The sequence below is a fragment of the Lissotriton helveticus genome, chromosome 3_1 (assembly GCF_964261635.1).
Source record: "Lissotriton helveticus chromosome 3_1, aLisHel1.1, whole genome shotgun sequence".
Classification (NCBI taxonomy): Eukaryota; Metazoa; Chordata; class Amphibia; order Caudata; family Salamandridae; genus Lissotriton; species Lissotriton helveticus.
The window spans coordinates 380,032,349-380,047,673 of NC_136061.1; the positions used below are offsets into that span (position 1 = coordinate 380,032,349).

Sequence of the window (15,325 nt, forward strand, 5' to 3'; positions counted from 1 at the left end):
TGGGATGCATCAAACTTTTGTGCATAATTCGCTATTTTTAGCATTTCTAAAAATTGCGAATCCATTTAAGGAATCGCATTTGTGCGATTCCTTAAATGCAATGCATCATTTTTTTAAAAATAGCGAATTTGAAAATTGGAAGTGCAAATTGTTGACCCTCGTGTTAATTTGCGAAAATTGTTCAAAAAGCAAAAAAAAGCATTTTTAAAACTTGCATGTTACAGACACACATGTCCTTAGGACATGTGTGTGTGAAACATCCATTTAAAAATACATTTCAGGGGTGCAGGGGGGGGTCCTTTGGACCCCCCCCTGCACCCATGGAATGCATCAACATTGTGCGAATCCTAATTTGCAAATTCGCAATTCCCATTGATTCCTATGGGCTGGCCCATAGGAATCAATGGGAAATGCGAATTAGCAAATTAGGATTCGCATAATATTAGCGAATCGGTAAAAAATGCGAATTTTACCGAATCGCTAATATTATTAGAAAAAATTCATGCATCCCGTTTTGCGAATTCCAAATTGCGATTCGCTATTTTTCGCAATTTGGAATTCGCAAACGGCCGGGATGATGCATGTGGCCGTCAGTCTCACCTCGGCTGTTTGGATATATCCTTCCAACTTCCTTGGATAGTTTGAGGCACTATTTTACATGTGGAAAGTACAGTATTATCGAACATTTATTTATCACCTCCCTTGGGGTGTGTGAGGCACTATTTTACATATGGAAAGTACAGTGTTATCGAACAGTCAACTGTTTATCTCATCCAAGCACAATAGATTATTCGTGATGTAGGTGCCAGTGGGACCCCACAACACTCATTTTAGTGCCTGGGGCTCTTTCTGACGGTCCATTAATGTGCAAGCAGCACGACCTCGATGTTACCTCTTTAAACAACACTAATGGGCTTTCTGTCAGTGCAGACCTACAGAAAGAAAGAGATAAAGTGAAAGAGAAAACGAGATAGATTTGTGAGTTAGGTCTTTATATGGGATGGATGCTCGACAGCGACAGTATTTGAAAACAGACTTTGAAACGGGCACCTATTGAGTCATGTCTTTCAAATGCTTAACTTTACAGGCAGACGCAATGATTGTTTCATCAACAATGTGAACAAGAGTCCACGTCAGTGATGCATTTGCTGTTACGTTTGTTTCATGTTTTACGTCCTGTTGTACGGTATACATGCCTCTATTTCCTGAGATTGTTTTGATGTTATGTATCTGCAATTTTGTTTTTCATATAACATATGAATCTTATACAGTGCTTCCAGTGAAACATAGTTACCTTCAGGTGCCGGGGTGTGTTCAAGAAGAGGATGGGTGTTCAAGACAGCACAACTGAGAGCTCTGGAATTGAGATTGAAGGCCGTGCAAGCTTCTGACAGTGCCAGTCACTGTGTCATAAAGGTATTCCTACTACAAGCTCATCACATGTTTGGCCTCTCTGCAGAGGGCACGTAGCTTTTGAAATATGGAAAGCACCAACCAATGCAAGTTTTTAGGGGGGAGGGGATCAACCACGGAGCTCCCCTTGACCTTTTACCTTTGGTATTCACTATGCAGCATCAGGGCCGGTCCTAGGAATTGTGGGGCCCTGGGCGAAATGGAAGATGCGAGGCCCCTCTAATTTGCATGTGACATCACAAGAAGTGACATCATAGAAAACCGGCATCCAGTGGCGGAGGAGGGTCGCCCCACTGATTTTAAGAAGTATCACTTAAGTAAAAATAAAATTATAATAGCTAAGTTATTATTTCATTTTCATTATTGCTGCAGCTGTAGAATTTGTCTTGTCTCACTATACAGAAGATTTGTACTCTTTAGTCTAATGCCAACTTTCTCATGCCTTAGACATTACAAATGATATAGCTGGTGTTTAGGCCTTAGACTAGGCATGAGGAAGATTCAAGGCCGGCGACACCGGCGTCACGTCACCACCAGGGCACGCACCACCACCACCACCACCAACCAAGCTAGGTGGTGGGGGGTGCGTGCAGGCGTCTTTGCGTGCGTGCCCAGACAGTGTTGTTCCCTGTATTGTGCAGGAGGTGCTGACTTAAAAGTAGCAGCAGGCTCTGCTCAAAGATGGGACGCAGAGATCCTAGGTGAAGTAAGAGAGAAGAGGGGGACCAGGGGGCAGTGATGCCTAATGAATAATGGCTGAATGAATACAGAGCTCTTAGAAGTCTCCTCTCGCACTTTCTTTGCAGCCAACAGACACCACAGAAATGCCGATTCTAGGCACACCCGGGTCTCCAGGCCACGTGCAACAGAGTGTGGAGAACGAGGCCTGGTAACTGCAAAATAAACACACTCGATATTATTGAGAATGTATTCATGTAGAAATAAATCTGAACCTTTGATACCAGAGCTGAAGCAGCCGGCCCTCTCTACCTTCAGCTCCAGCCATCGTTCATAAAGACTGGACTAGCCTGCCCTAGGGGCCTCGCATTCTATGCCTCTATCTTTAATACCAGAGCTGGACACGCCTCCTAGCACCTCGGATCACTGTTCTCCGGTCCCACTGCCTTCATAACCAGAACATTGACTTCTCCCAGGCCTCCTTCCCTGCCTTAGTTAGTTACTGCCTGCGGGCCTGCCCCTGCGCGAGTGCTGTGCTCACTGCACTGGCAGCGCTTTTCCCCATCATCATTTATTAGGTCTCGCCCTGCGATTGCAGGCCAAAGGCCTGCTGTCGCAGAGCGAGACTATTGTGATCATTCTGGCTTTCAAGGACTCAAAGGGAGAGGACAAGAGACTGGCACGCGCACACACGCAGCAGCCTGCCGGGATCAGGTCGCGCGCGTCAACACGTGCTCCGATTCCGGCAGGCTCTTCACAACACATGCACAACACACATACAGCCCCCCCCACACACACACACACACATACAGACCCCCCCAGCATACACACACGCACGCACACACATACACAGAGAACACCCAGCGCTTACACACACATCCCCTACCTCGTCTCGGCGTCTTCGCGCTCCCTTGCCCCCGCTCCTCTGGTGCGCACGCACCACTAGTTTCTATTCCGTATTTATTTAAACATCCAATCAGGAGGCAGTACTCCTTTCAGACATGCTCCCTCTCTGGTACGCTATCATTTTAACTGCACGGTGCGTCATGCACCCCAGCAAAAACGGCAGCATGGGCCAATCACCATTGTTTGTTGCTTTACTAATTATTCCCGTAAACAGCTTTAAGTTATGCGCTGTTTACGGAGACACCCGTGCGAGTACAGTGACACCCGTACGAGTACAGGTGTCACACACAAGTAATCTGCAAACCTAGCAACTCTGTGGTAAGTGAACGTTAGCCTATCCGATGAATATGAATATATGACTGTGTGATTTAGGCAAGCGGATACAATTATTAAGTGTTAAACTATTTAAAATCACGGCATTCACACTAGAGTGCACTGTGTGATTCAGGACTGCTCTGTAAGATTATCACAGAAGGCCCTGGGTGTGTTGTCTAACTCGGGTTAGATTTGTAGTCTGCGAACATTTGAATCAGTTAGAAATGGCACTTCCTTATAATGAATGTACATTAATTACTATTTAAACAACCATTGACAAAGTTAACAGTTCGGACTGTTGTAAAGTCGGAACTCAGAAGATTTTATCAAACCTCACCAGCGCTCAAAGAACAGGTACAGCAAAGCCAGCAGAGGTGCAAGCTTCCCACCCTCGGAAACGGTTTTTCAGAAGGAAGTGGAGTGAGCTTGCTTTACGTGCAGATAAGCCCAGCAGAGGTAGACCTAGTGCAAACATCAAATGCAACCACAACAGACGAGTTGTGGCACTGACAGCATCACTCCAAACTTAGCTCATCCACAAAGCAAGCTTCCCTCAGGCATGAGCAGGCGCAGCTGTCCACGGTGCAAGCTTTTCTCAGTACACATAAAAGTGGACAAGACAGGAAGTTCACAGAGAGACCAGAGGCAGGGCCAGCCAGGGGTCTGGCTAGACTCTAAAAGCCAAAACACGAGCCGAGTCATAAAAGCTTATGCATGTAAAATATACAGCAAAAGTCTTGTAAAACCCCGATAAAGACTTTCAGATTAACATTTTAATTCTACGAGCGAACCAAGAGATGTCAGTCTGTATATATGGCCTCCGATGGTATACGTCGAACATTATCCATCAAACCACACACGTGTGTTTTTTATATAGTGTGCATCCAAGTTTCAAGTTTAAGTTTATTGCATAGTTATTTAAAACCTTAACATTTGTGGCAAAGAAAACCGATCGCAACTACATTTCTCAGACAGAACAGATTACTTTGAATGCACATGATCCTGACTGGCCTTAACATGACATAATCAGACCTTCCGTTCTTTACATCGCATTCCTACATAACTAAATTGCCATTGTGCATTATATAAATAGTTGCTAATCATTAGCAACACCTAATACTTCACAGTCAATTGGAAGACCTATTAAACCTTATTTAAACCTCAAAACAATAGGAAGGTTTCTTCTGCGATGAAGACAAAAGAATTTGCAATAGGAGACATTTCGACCGCCTGAATATTGCATGGGAGTAAAGGCTGGGCATACAATTAGAATCTGACATTGTGCTAAAGTGCCTATGTGCATTAAATAACTCATCCTGCTGTTTCAATGTTCTTGGTTGAGTACTTTCTTGCCCTTACAAAACGTTTTAAAATACACAGTCAGTCATGAAAGCCTTATTTACGGGAGCGGGTGTAGCGTAACGGCTAGAGCGGTGGACCAGGAAGCTGGGGAACCCGATTCGAGGCTCAGCAGGGAGCATCAACGTCCAGCGATTCTGGGCAAATCACTTAATCTCCCTGTGCCTAGCAAAACAAGCATTTGCAATGCAATAGGTCTCGCATTATTAAAGTTTGAGCTATTGGCATTGCGTAATAATGAGACACCAATAGCTCAAACTTTAATAATGCGAGACCTATTGCATTGCAAATGCTTGTTTATTCCTGCAACTGCGGGGCCGGCGGCGGGGCCCCCCTGAGCGCGAGGCCCTGAGCAGCTGCCCATACCGCCCATGGCTAGGACCGGTGAATGGTGCCAGTGGGGGAAGCAGGTGGGTGGCGCCTAAGAAACATTTTGGGCATCTGCTCTTTTTTTTTTTTTTTTAGTACCGTCTAAGCATTGTATACACAAAGAAACCCTTTTTACTTTTTTTCTGTACTGCAACATATATGTTTTCCTTTTTGTTTTTGGCAGTACACGAGTGAATGTCAAACTAATGCTTGTTTATTGTCAAGTTACTAGATCGTCAGTAGTCTGTACTCTCTACACTTAAGTCTTTCCACACTACCACATATAAACTGACTAATACACTGTCTGTTATTTGGATAGAACGATACCCAAAGTCTCTGAGGTTTGTGAACATGGACCTCAGGATTGTCTCCTGCAGATTTGTACCACATTTGATAAATAGTTTTGCAAGATGCATTTTGTCAGTATTAGTCTTCCACAAGCAATACACCATAGTTCATTAATGATTGCTTTTATCACACTTGTTTATATTTTTTATGTTGTTTGTCTATGTTTAACCTTTCCACCATGATGCATAAAAAGGACTTTACCACCTTGCTTCTATTAAACTGTTGGATGGTGGAGGGGCGTGCCCAGCAAGAAGGCCTAATTTGATAGATTTTTTGGGGTGGTCAGTTCACCTTCAGGCCATGTTGCAACACATGTGTAAGAAAATAGCTGCAAAATATGATTGCTGTGACATGGGCAATTTGGTGTTGAATGGCGCTCTTCATTTGCTGATTGGGATACACGACTTTTGGCCTGAGAAATATGTGTTGTTTCTCCTCTTGCCATGACAGGAGAACATGATGGTGCCCCCCGCCCACCAGCCACCGTCGCACCTACGACACCCTTTCGATGTCTGGTGATGAAGGATACCAAAAGAGAGAAGCTGTGGGAAACTATGATTGTGAGCTGGGTGACCATCAACAAAAAGGCTAGAGCTATAGGTGGTGGGGAAAGTAAGATTGCTTGACCCCTAAAAATGAAGGGCAGCGCTGAGAACTTGGAGCCTCATGCAGGCACAATGCAATCTCTGATCTAGTGGAAGGCTGGAGACTCCTGCCAAACATTCACGAGGTAAATGGAGTTCCATTGCAGCTGAATGGGATACATTAGCAGGGTCGACCCATGGGAGCTGCTCTGACAAACTTCAGTTTAATTATTCTCTCTAGGTGTAATATCTTCCCCTTCTCGTTGTTTTTAGAGAGGTTGGATCTCTAGAACTTAATTTCCGTTGACTGAGGAGAAAACAAGGTGCATGAAGCAGTGCCCCACAGACTCAGACTGGAGATGTGTATTCACTGCCTGAAAATGTAGAACCGACTTGGGGTGTTACTCCTTTTCAATGTCCATTGCAGGCTTTTGTGGGGGGTTATAAAAAGATTTCTTCTTGCAACATTTTCATCAAAGTTGAAATCATGAAACCTTAGGAGGCGACATTTGATATCTGTCTGCTGACTAAGTCGAAAAGCAATTGGAGTGATTTGGTAATAATCGAAGAGGAGCTCCATAGCCAAGTAATTTAGGTGCTGAAAATCAGAACATACATCTATTCATAGGAAACACTGTACATTGCCCAGTTTTACCTGTCTAAGGGGATGGTAGATGCAACTGGAGTTGCTTGGCACCACTGCTTGGAGAATATGTTTGGATCCAATCTGGTGCCTGAAATATTGATAAGGTGAAAAATGTGTGGGAAGAAGTGTCCACCAGAAAGGATATCCTTTGAAAATCTCTCCATCGTAGGCCAATTCCTCAACCACCAGTCAAAGTTTCAAGCTCAATGGCATTACAATCACTTGTAACAGAAGCCTCAATAAAATGCCCACCAGGATAGCTGACAGTGCAGGAAAAGTGGTCATCCACAGACTTGTTCTATTACATGCATCGCTTCTTAAATAGGAAGAGCCTCTCCCTAGTACTTATTGTCCACCTAAAACACACTCTATTAGGAACAGTTACCTTATTGTTATTTGCTTATTTGTTCTTAGGAGCAAGCGTACTGGACCTCTCTGCGACTCCCTGTCTCCCCTTATTGTGTATTTTATTGAAATTGTGTACTCATGAATGGGATTATTTGTCCTGTTTAGGTAGTCTGATTAATTGTATCGGTCATTGAATAGAAGCATGGTAATCATGCATTTGGGAAAAAAACTAGCAAGCAGAGATTTCAAGACAACCATCGAACTGAGCAGCATCAATCCAAACTTGACTCCCTCTTAAACTTTAATGAAGACCACTAAATGAAAATATACATTTTGGAGATTATCTCAGCATTTCATGGTGCTAAGATCTTTAAGATTGTTTTGTTGTTTCAGATTGGAAATGAAGTTGTATTCATTTTTTTAATAACAAATACATTATTTCTTTAAAAAAGGAGTACAACTGATTGGGTATTGCTCTATTTGTGTTATTATTTTCTCATACTCTTTCTGGGACCAAACCTACATTACGTCCTAGAGTAAAGTTGCAAGCTTTTGACAGTCAAGTATGAAAAGGGAGTCTTCGCAATTTTTCTTTCACGCAATGATGCCGAAAGGCTTTTGGACACTTGTGACAATTTATAGTTATGACCAAGGATATTTCCTAATTGACACTTGCTACACTAGGGCCCAAAGAAAGATCCAACACCAATTTCTGAAAATGTTGCACAATTGTGTTCTGCTATAGTTAACAAAGAGTGATTGGCCTACAAAATAATTTGCACCAGTTGTCTAGAATCATATACTGAATGGAACCTTCAATGCACCAGGTACAAAACGTAAAATGAGGGTAGAAAAACCTCAATAATCTTTTGAATCTAATTGCAAAATGAACCCCCTTACCATATAGGTGAAATAACATTGCTTAAAATTATAGCTATATTAACGTTTACAAGATAAACTGAATATTTAAATTAATTCTCGCTTGCAGGATTGCATCATTTGCTCTTTGCGCTAATTATGTATGTTCTTCTATGACTGGTGACTATTTTATGACAACATATTAATTAAAGACGGTATTTGCATATGTTCATGTAAATATCCTAGTGCTTAGAAGTGATTTTACATCATAAGATGATTTATTTAAAAAAACACACCATAGGGCAAATATTATAGATATATTATATAATGATAATGTTGAGGATCTTTTCCTTATGACCTTAAAATCCAATTATCTGTGTGGCGTCTTTAGTGAATAGTTGTGCCTCAAGAATATCTCTAGGCAAGCAATATCTTGTAAGAAAAAAAGAGTTTGTAAAAGCGTATCTATTTCAGGAGGACATTTCTTCACCTTTCCTCTAGTTTCCCACAGGTGGAGGCGGAGGTGAATGACAGAATCATTACCAGTCCAGGATGGGGGTCTAGTGGATTCTTGTGGCAGTGGTGTAATCCAGGACATCTTTGGTACTTCCTGTGATGTCACTTCCTGTTTTTTTTAATTAAGCATGACCCATGGTTCTCCAGGAAGAGGCAGAGCTGGACTATATTATTGGTCCAAATCCAAGATGGTGGATATAGTGGATTCCTTTGGCTGTTTTTCAATCCACGATGGCGCATTTTAGAATAGAAGGCTTCTGAATTCAGGGGAGGGTGTTCCACAATACAGCCAACACTGTTTTTCATTTCGTTATTTGCCCCTTGCACTGTATTTTTGCCTCTTTGTTTTCTCAGGATTTTCCTTTGAATCAAAAATATTCTACAAGTCTCGTCTGCTATTCTCCGGATTCTGGATTTTTTTTACATCAAGTCCTGAATTGTTCTCCAAACTTCTACATCTTCCATCTGTCTCTGGAGCTGGTTTCCCTTCGGGTTTTATTCTCCCTTGCAAGGTTCTCGATGGCACCTTATTTCCCTGGTCTGGATGTTCTGTGTAGATGGCATTGTGGCTACAGGAAGGAGTGGTGCTAGTTACCAAACTCAAGACAGAAGTCTCAGCCCAGTTGGGAACCTTACATGAATGGAGTAATGCACTCCACCTTTTAAAGTTCTCTCCCTCACACGTTCCTATTCTCCTACTCCTGCCTTTCCCCCTCTAGAGGGACGTTACTGCCAGTTTCTTTTTCACTATCTATAGTTAAAGTACTTATTTAAACAAATTATGGGCTTGATGTACAAAAATCGTTTGGGGTTTCAAAGACCACAATTGAAAAAAATCACAGAGTTTTCGATTGCAGAACATCATTTTGTAATGCACAAAAGTCTTTTTAGGAGTCAGAAACATGTTTTCACAACCGCTTCTGAATCACAAAAAACTAGAGGGCCTAAAGAGTAATCCTCCTCCTATATATGAGATGCAATGGGATATGTAATTGGTTTACCAGCCATTGCTGTTGCAAACTATTGAGTTTAGATGGTAACTTATTCACAAAAGCTTTGTGGGCGGAAAGACAGTTGTCTAGGAGAGCAGTGCATACTCCCCCAAATGTAAACATTTTTTTAAAGGAACACCTGCCCCTTTAAGGAACACAGACTGTTTTTAAAAACAGATTCTCAAAGTACGTAAAGAAGCAATCCTGTAGTACTATTTTACGGACTTTTACATGCCTTTTTAATTAGCCCCAAAACATAAAAAATGGTAATAAAGTCGGAATATTCAGGGAATATTAATATACAATTACTACAAACATACAGGATGGTGCCCGCTTTGTACTTTTCGTGATAGGGTGTTGGACGTTTCACAGCCTATTCACAAAGTCGTGTAAGAGTACTTGAAAGAGAAAACCTGAAGTACTATTTCCGGCATTCTTAAATGCTTTTGCAAATCGGAATTCGGGTGTTGACATGCTGAGAATGCTAAGGCAGGGTTAGAGTGGTAGGCCTCGAACTCATTTTTCAGAGCCGTTCCTAGAGTGTCACAACTTGCAAATGAGCTCATGCCCATGTAGCAGGCCTCTTCAAATATACATTTTGAGATTTGACTGATTAGTATATCAGTCGCATGGAAAAATGCTAGATAGGTCGCAAACAATTGATGCTCAATTTGCACCAACCATCTGCCATCTGCCCAAAGAGTCATCAGGCCTAACTCGCTAGGTGATTTTACCGAGCTGGTGGCTTTAGCACTGTTTTTATTTGTTGGATGGTTGTCTGAATGAATGCCAATGAAATGTATATGAATTCTGTAATATTGAAGAAAACTGTTTTTTTGCTAGAGAAATCAACTGATAACTGTCAAAATATGTAACATGAAAAAAGGAAAACGTGTGCCCTAAAAAAAAGTTTGTCGCTGTCAAGACTCACCTTGAAGTAGGGGAAGTGCTCGGTCATGAAGTTGTAAATCTCGCTGACGGGCAGGCTCCCATTCTTACTGTTCCTCAGCGCCATGAAAATGAGAATACTGGGCAAAAAAAGAAAATAGATGGGCTTTATTTACTATTTGGAGATTGGTATAACTATCACAATGTGTTGTTCCTATTAATTTAAGTCGCATTTTCACTTCAACGAGGGGGGTGCAAAGGACATTTTACCAAACAGAGTTTTAAAGAACTGCCACTACTTCAGGCTGTGCTATCTGGAGCACCAAACTGTTATGAATGGTTTCAGATCGACCATGAGCCAGCCCCAGCTGTTAACTAGCAACCAAGCTTTAAGGCTCTTTTATAGGAGTTATATACAAGTAGATGAGTTACTTTCAGTGGCTTTCCTCACTTGCTCTGATTACATAAGGTAATCCCCATTACTCTTAGTCCTACTCGTCCTCGACCCAGTCATCACTCATGAGGTATTCCACACGACAAGAAACAAAACAGGAAACGCTTTTAGACTCCACCCACCCTCCTGTCAGGTGCTATAACGCACCTCACCACCAGAAGCAAATCCTGATGTACCAAGCACCAAAGGCCTGGAAAGGGAGGGCGGGCGGGTCGTATGACTGGGTCAAGGACGAGTAAGACTAAGAGTAATGGGGATTACCTTATGTAATCAGAGCATTACCTCTACGTCCCTCGTCCTCGACCCAGTCATCACTCATGAGGCATACCAAAGCAACCCCACAAAGGCCTTTGGCACACCACAAACAGAAACAGAACAGATACCAAGGAGTGCAGCAAGACACAGTTTATTAACAAACAGAAATAAACAGATTCAAACAGAAGGGGGGATCCCCACAGCTTGCAACACACCAGAACCAAAATTAGGGCGGCTAGACAGAGCACAATTCAAGCGATAATGTCGCACAAAGGTGGACTCGGATGCCCAGGTCCCCGCCCTACAGATCTCCTCAAGGGGAACCCCATGGAAAGCAGCCCAGGAAGCAGACACACCCCTGGTAGATCTAGCCTGAACCCCAGATGGGCAAGGCAAACCAGAGCCCTGGTACGCCAACAAGATCACAGCCTTAATCCAGCGACCCAAAGTAAGACGAGAGGCAGCCTTACCCCTACCAGCCAAACCAAAGGTCACGAAGAGGGAGTCAGAAGACCGAAACCCAGCAGAACGATCAACATAAACAGACAACGCCCTCCTCACATCCAAAGAATGGAGTAAGACATCAGAAGGAGAGGAAGGAGAAGGACAGAGAGAAGGAAGAACCAACTCCTGGGAGGAATGGAAACGTGAACGTATTTTAGGCATAAAACCGGGGTCCAAGGAAAGGACCACCGCGTCGTCAAGAAACCTCAAAAAGGGGGGAGAACAACGCAAAGCCGTAAGCTCACCCAACCTCCGAGCAGACGTAACAGCCACCAAAAATGCAACTTTGAAAGACAGGAATTTCAACTCCACGGAATCCAAAGGCTCAAAGGGAGGGGACTGCAAGGCACCCAGAACCAAAGACAGGTCCCAAGGAGGAACCGGAGAGCGGACAGAAGGAGCAGAAAGAGAGAAACTCCGAAACAGACGGGAAACCAACAACCCGTCCGAAGGAAGAAGAGAAGCCGGATCCCGAAAGGCCCCGAGAAGCCTGCATCACAGTGATGAGGTGATCCGGCAGACCCCGGACTCCAAGAGACAGCCGTTCAACCTCCAGACCGCCAAGGTGAGAGGAACCAACAGGGAGGGAGACAGGGAACCCAGAGGAGACGGGCAGCGGGGCAGGATCCACGGAGGGCCCACCGCCAGACTCAGCAGCAGAGGAAACCAGGAGCGGCGAGGCCAGTAAGGGAGAACAGCCACCACTTGAGCCCCCACCCGCTGAACCTTCAGCAAGAAAGCAGGGATCAGAGGAAAGGGGGGGAACGCATAGAGGAGCCAAGGGGGCCAAAGGACAGACAAGGCATCCACCCCCCAAGCCCCCAACTCCGGAGACCGGAAGCAGAACAGGGGAAGCAGGGCATCCGTCCGGGAAGCAAACAGGTCCAGCTCCGGAGTCCCGAACCTCCGGCAGAGCATCCCGAAAATCCGCGGGGCCAGACACAGGGAGAGAGAGGACGGGAACCTCCGACTCAAGGAATCTGCCACCACGTTGTCCTCACCACGAATGTGCAAGGCAGAGATGGCCACCAGATGACGCTCGGCCCAACTCGCAATCGCACACGCCACCAAGTTCAGTGAGAGGCAGCGGGTACGGCCCTGGTGGTTGATGTAGGCCACGGTCACAGTGTTGTCCGACCTCACCAACACATTGCACCCCAGAAGACGACCCTTGAAAAGGCGAAGCGCCCTCTCCACAGCAGACAGCTCCCTCCAATTCGAAGACCGGCGCGACTCCGAGGGGAGCCAACGCGCCTGCACCGCCCAAGGACCCAAAGTCGCACCCCAGCCGGAAGCGCTGGCATCCGTCGTCAACACCAAGGGGGGCGGGGGATGGAACCAGAGACCCTTCGACAGATTGGAAGAATCCAGCCACCACTGCAGAGCAGCCACCAACTCCGGAGATACCGGCACAGGAATCGAGAAGTCCTGGACAGGAAAGGGCACCCAACGCTGAACATGCCACAACAGAGGCCGAAGATGAACCCTGGCCCAGGGCACCGTGAACACAGTGGCAGACATGTGTCCCTGAACCACCAGCCACTGCAGGAGAGGAGCCGAATCCCGGGCCAGCAAAGTCCTCAGCATAGACTGAAGACGCAGAATCCTCGACTCCGGGAGAAAGACTTTGCCCAGAACAGAGTCGAACACAGCCCCAATGAAGGTCCTCCGAGTGGCGGGCTCCAGGTGACTCTTCGGCAGATTGACCAGGAAACCATGAACCCCTAGCGTATGCATGGTCAAGGAAAGGTGGCGAGACATGACCTCCGGAGAAGGAGCCTGCAGTAACCAGTCGTCCAGGTACGGAAAAACGGACACCCCCAGGAGATGAAGATGAGCCACCAAGGGAGCCGCCACCTTGGTGAACACCCTGGGGGCGGACCGGAGACCAAAGGGAAGGACGCAGAACTGCCAGTGAAGACCCCCCAGACAGAAGCGCAGGAACCGCTGATCCTCCAACGCCATTGGAACATGGAGGTAGGCATCCTGGAGATCCAGCGAGGTGAACACCCAGCCCTCCTGAATCAAGGGGATCACCTTCTGCAGAGTCTCCATCTTGAACGTGATCTTGCGCACAAACAAGTTCAGGGCCCGAAGATTGATGACAACACGGAAACCCCCCGTGATCTTCGGGACCACAAATACAACGGAATAAGTCCCCAGCCCACGTTCCCGCGGGGGGACTGGCACAATCGCCAGCTTGCTGAACAGAACCTGGACACCCTCCAGCAACGCCAGACGGCGAGTAGGATCCGAAGGCAAGGGGGTCACCACAACACCCGAGGGAGGCGGGGGAGACAGGAACTCCATCCGGTAACCCTTGGACACAACATCCAGCACCCACTGGTCGGAGGTCGTCAGCAGCCAAGCAGGGAGGAACAACCTCAGCCTCCCACCAACTGCAGGCCGACCACCAGCGAGAGCGGGCACCGGAACGGCGTAGTCAGGAACGAGGAGCGCCCGAACCACCATCCGGCTGGGACTTCTTCTGGAACCGCCTAGAAAAGGACCCTCGAGCACCACGCTGGCCTCGAAATGACGACTGCTGGAACCTGGAAGGCTGGCGAAAAGACCTGGCATTCGAGAATGAGGACCCCTTAAGAGCAGGAGTATGACGGAAAGACAACGAATGCTTCCTCTGCTTGAAGACCTTATGGAGCTTGCCCTCCAGGGCGTCCCCAAAAAGATGAGTACCAGAAAACGGCAACCGCAAGGCCATAGAACGCTGAGCAGCATCCGTCTTCCAACCCTTCAGCAGCAAGTTCCGACGGGCAGCAACAGAGGAACCACAAGAAAGAGCCGAAGCCCTAACGGAGTCAAACGCAATGTCCGAAAGGAACTCCGCTTGACGTTCCATAGACTCCAGTAAATCAGGACAAGAGCCCCCCTCCTGAATAGTAGAAAATAGAGTCTTGAAGTCCGCCAACAAGGACTGCGCAACACACGCACCATACACCCCAGACCTCAGAGCCAGGTGAGAGCCAGCATAAGACTTCTTAAGAGCAGAGTCAATCTTTTTTTCAACGCCATCCTTCAGGATATTATCATCCGCCATGGAAGGTCTGCCAACCAGAGAAGCAACCACAGAATCCACCTGCACCGAATCAGGCAGGGCAACCTCCGCATCCTGCAAGGGATACAGTTTAGACATGAACCTGGGCAAAGTAATATGGTCCGGGTCTTTCCACTCCTTAAGGAGGACATTCTTTTACTGCCAGCCCTCTAGAGAAGAGGTGTGAAATCACGAGGCATGTAGAAGGTAAGGTCTCTTTCTGTATTATGTATTGTCTTTAGTCTGGACACTGCACGTAGAGCTGCAGTGCCTGTGCCAGTGCTGCCAGGTCCTGCATGATTGCTCAGCTGAGCACAGTGGGAGACTTTATGTTGCTGCCTGCTACCTAAGTGTTTGGCTTTAGTTGAAATAATTGCAGATTTTGATATATGAGGGCCACAGCAGCCAGTTTCTGGTTCATAGCAACTCTCATTATGATGTGCAGTGAAAAGATTACCAAAATAAACTAGACCTAAATAAACTAGACCTAAATGCACCGAATGTATCATGGAGATCACTGTTAAGTTTCAATTTAAAGCTCTCAGATCTCAATTATTGATCTAAAGAAACTTGCATTTATAATAATATAAAGTAATATGCACAGCACTTGATTTGAGGTTAACACCCTCATTTATACTGGATTGAATTGTGGGTACACATGGGGGAAAATATAAGGACAATAAGTGTTTGGCCTGTTACATTTTACTCCATTTTCTAGGCATGTCCACAGGGTGGTAAAATGTGGCCTTTAAATGAGGGAAAGGTACGGAGAAAGTTTGATTCTTTACACACAGTTACTCCCAAATTTCCACTTCCTTCCTATTTATCGAAGTTGGAATG

At 45.6% G+C, this 15,325-nt stretch overlaps 1 protein-coding gene across 2 annotated transcripts in view; it reads right to left on the reverse strand.

The window, feature by feature from the left end:
* The window catches only part of FOXN1 (forkhead box N1), a 540,119-nt gene that overhangs the window by 57,982 nt on the left and 466,812 nt on the right, over nt 1-15,325 (reverse strand). For both annotated transcript variants that reach the window (XM_078680116.1, XM_078680115.1), the window contains one exon: nt 10,264-10,360. In XM_078680116.1, coding sequence (XP_078536242.1) covers nt 10,264-10,360 — 97 coding nt within the window. The remainder of the gene's footprint in view (nt 1-10,263; nt 10,361-15,325) is intronic.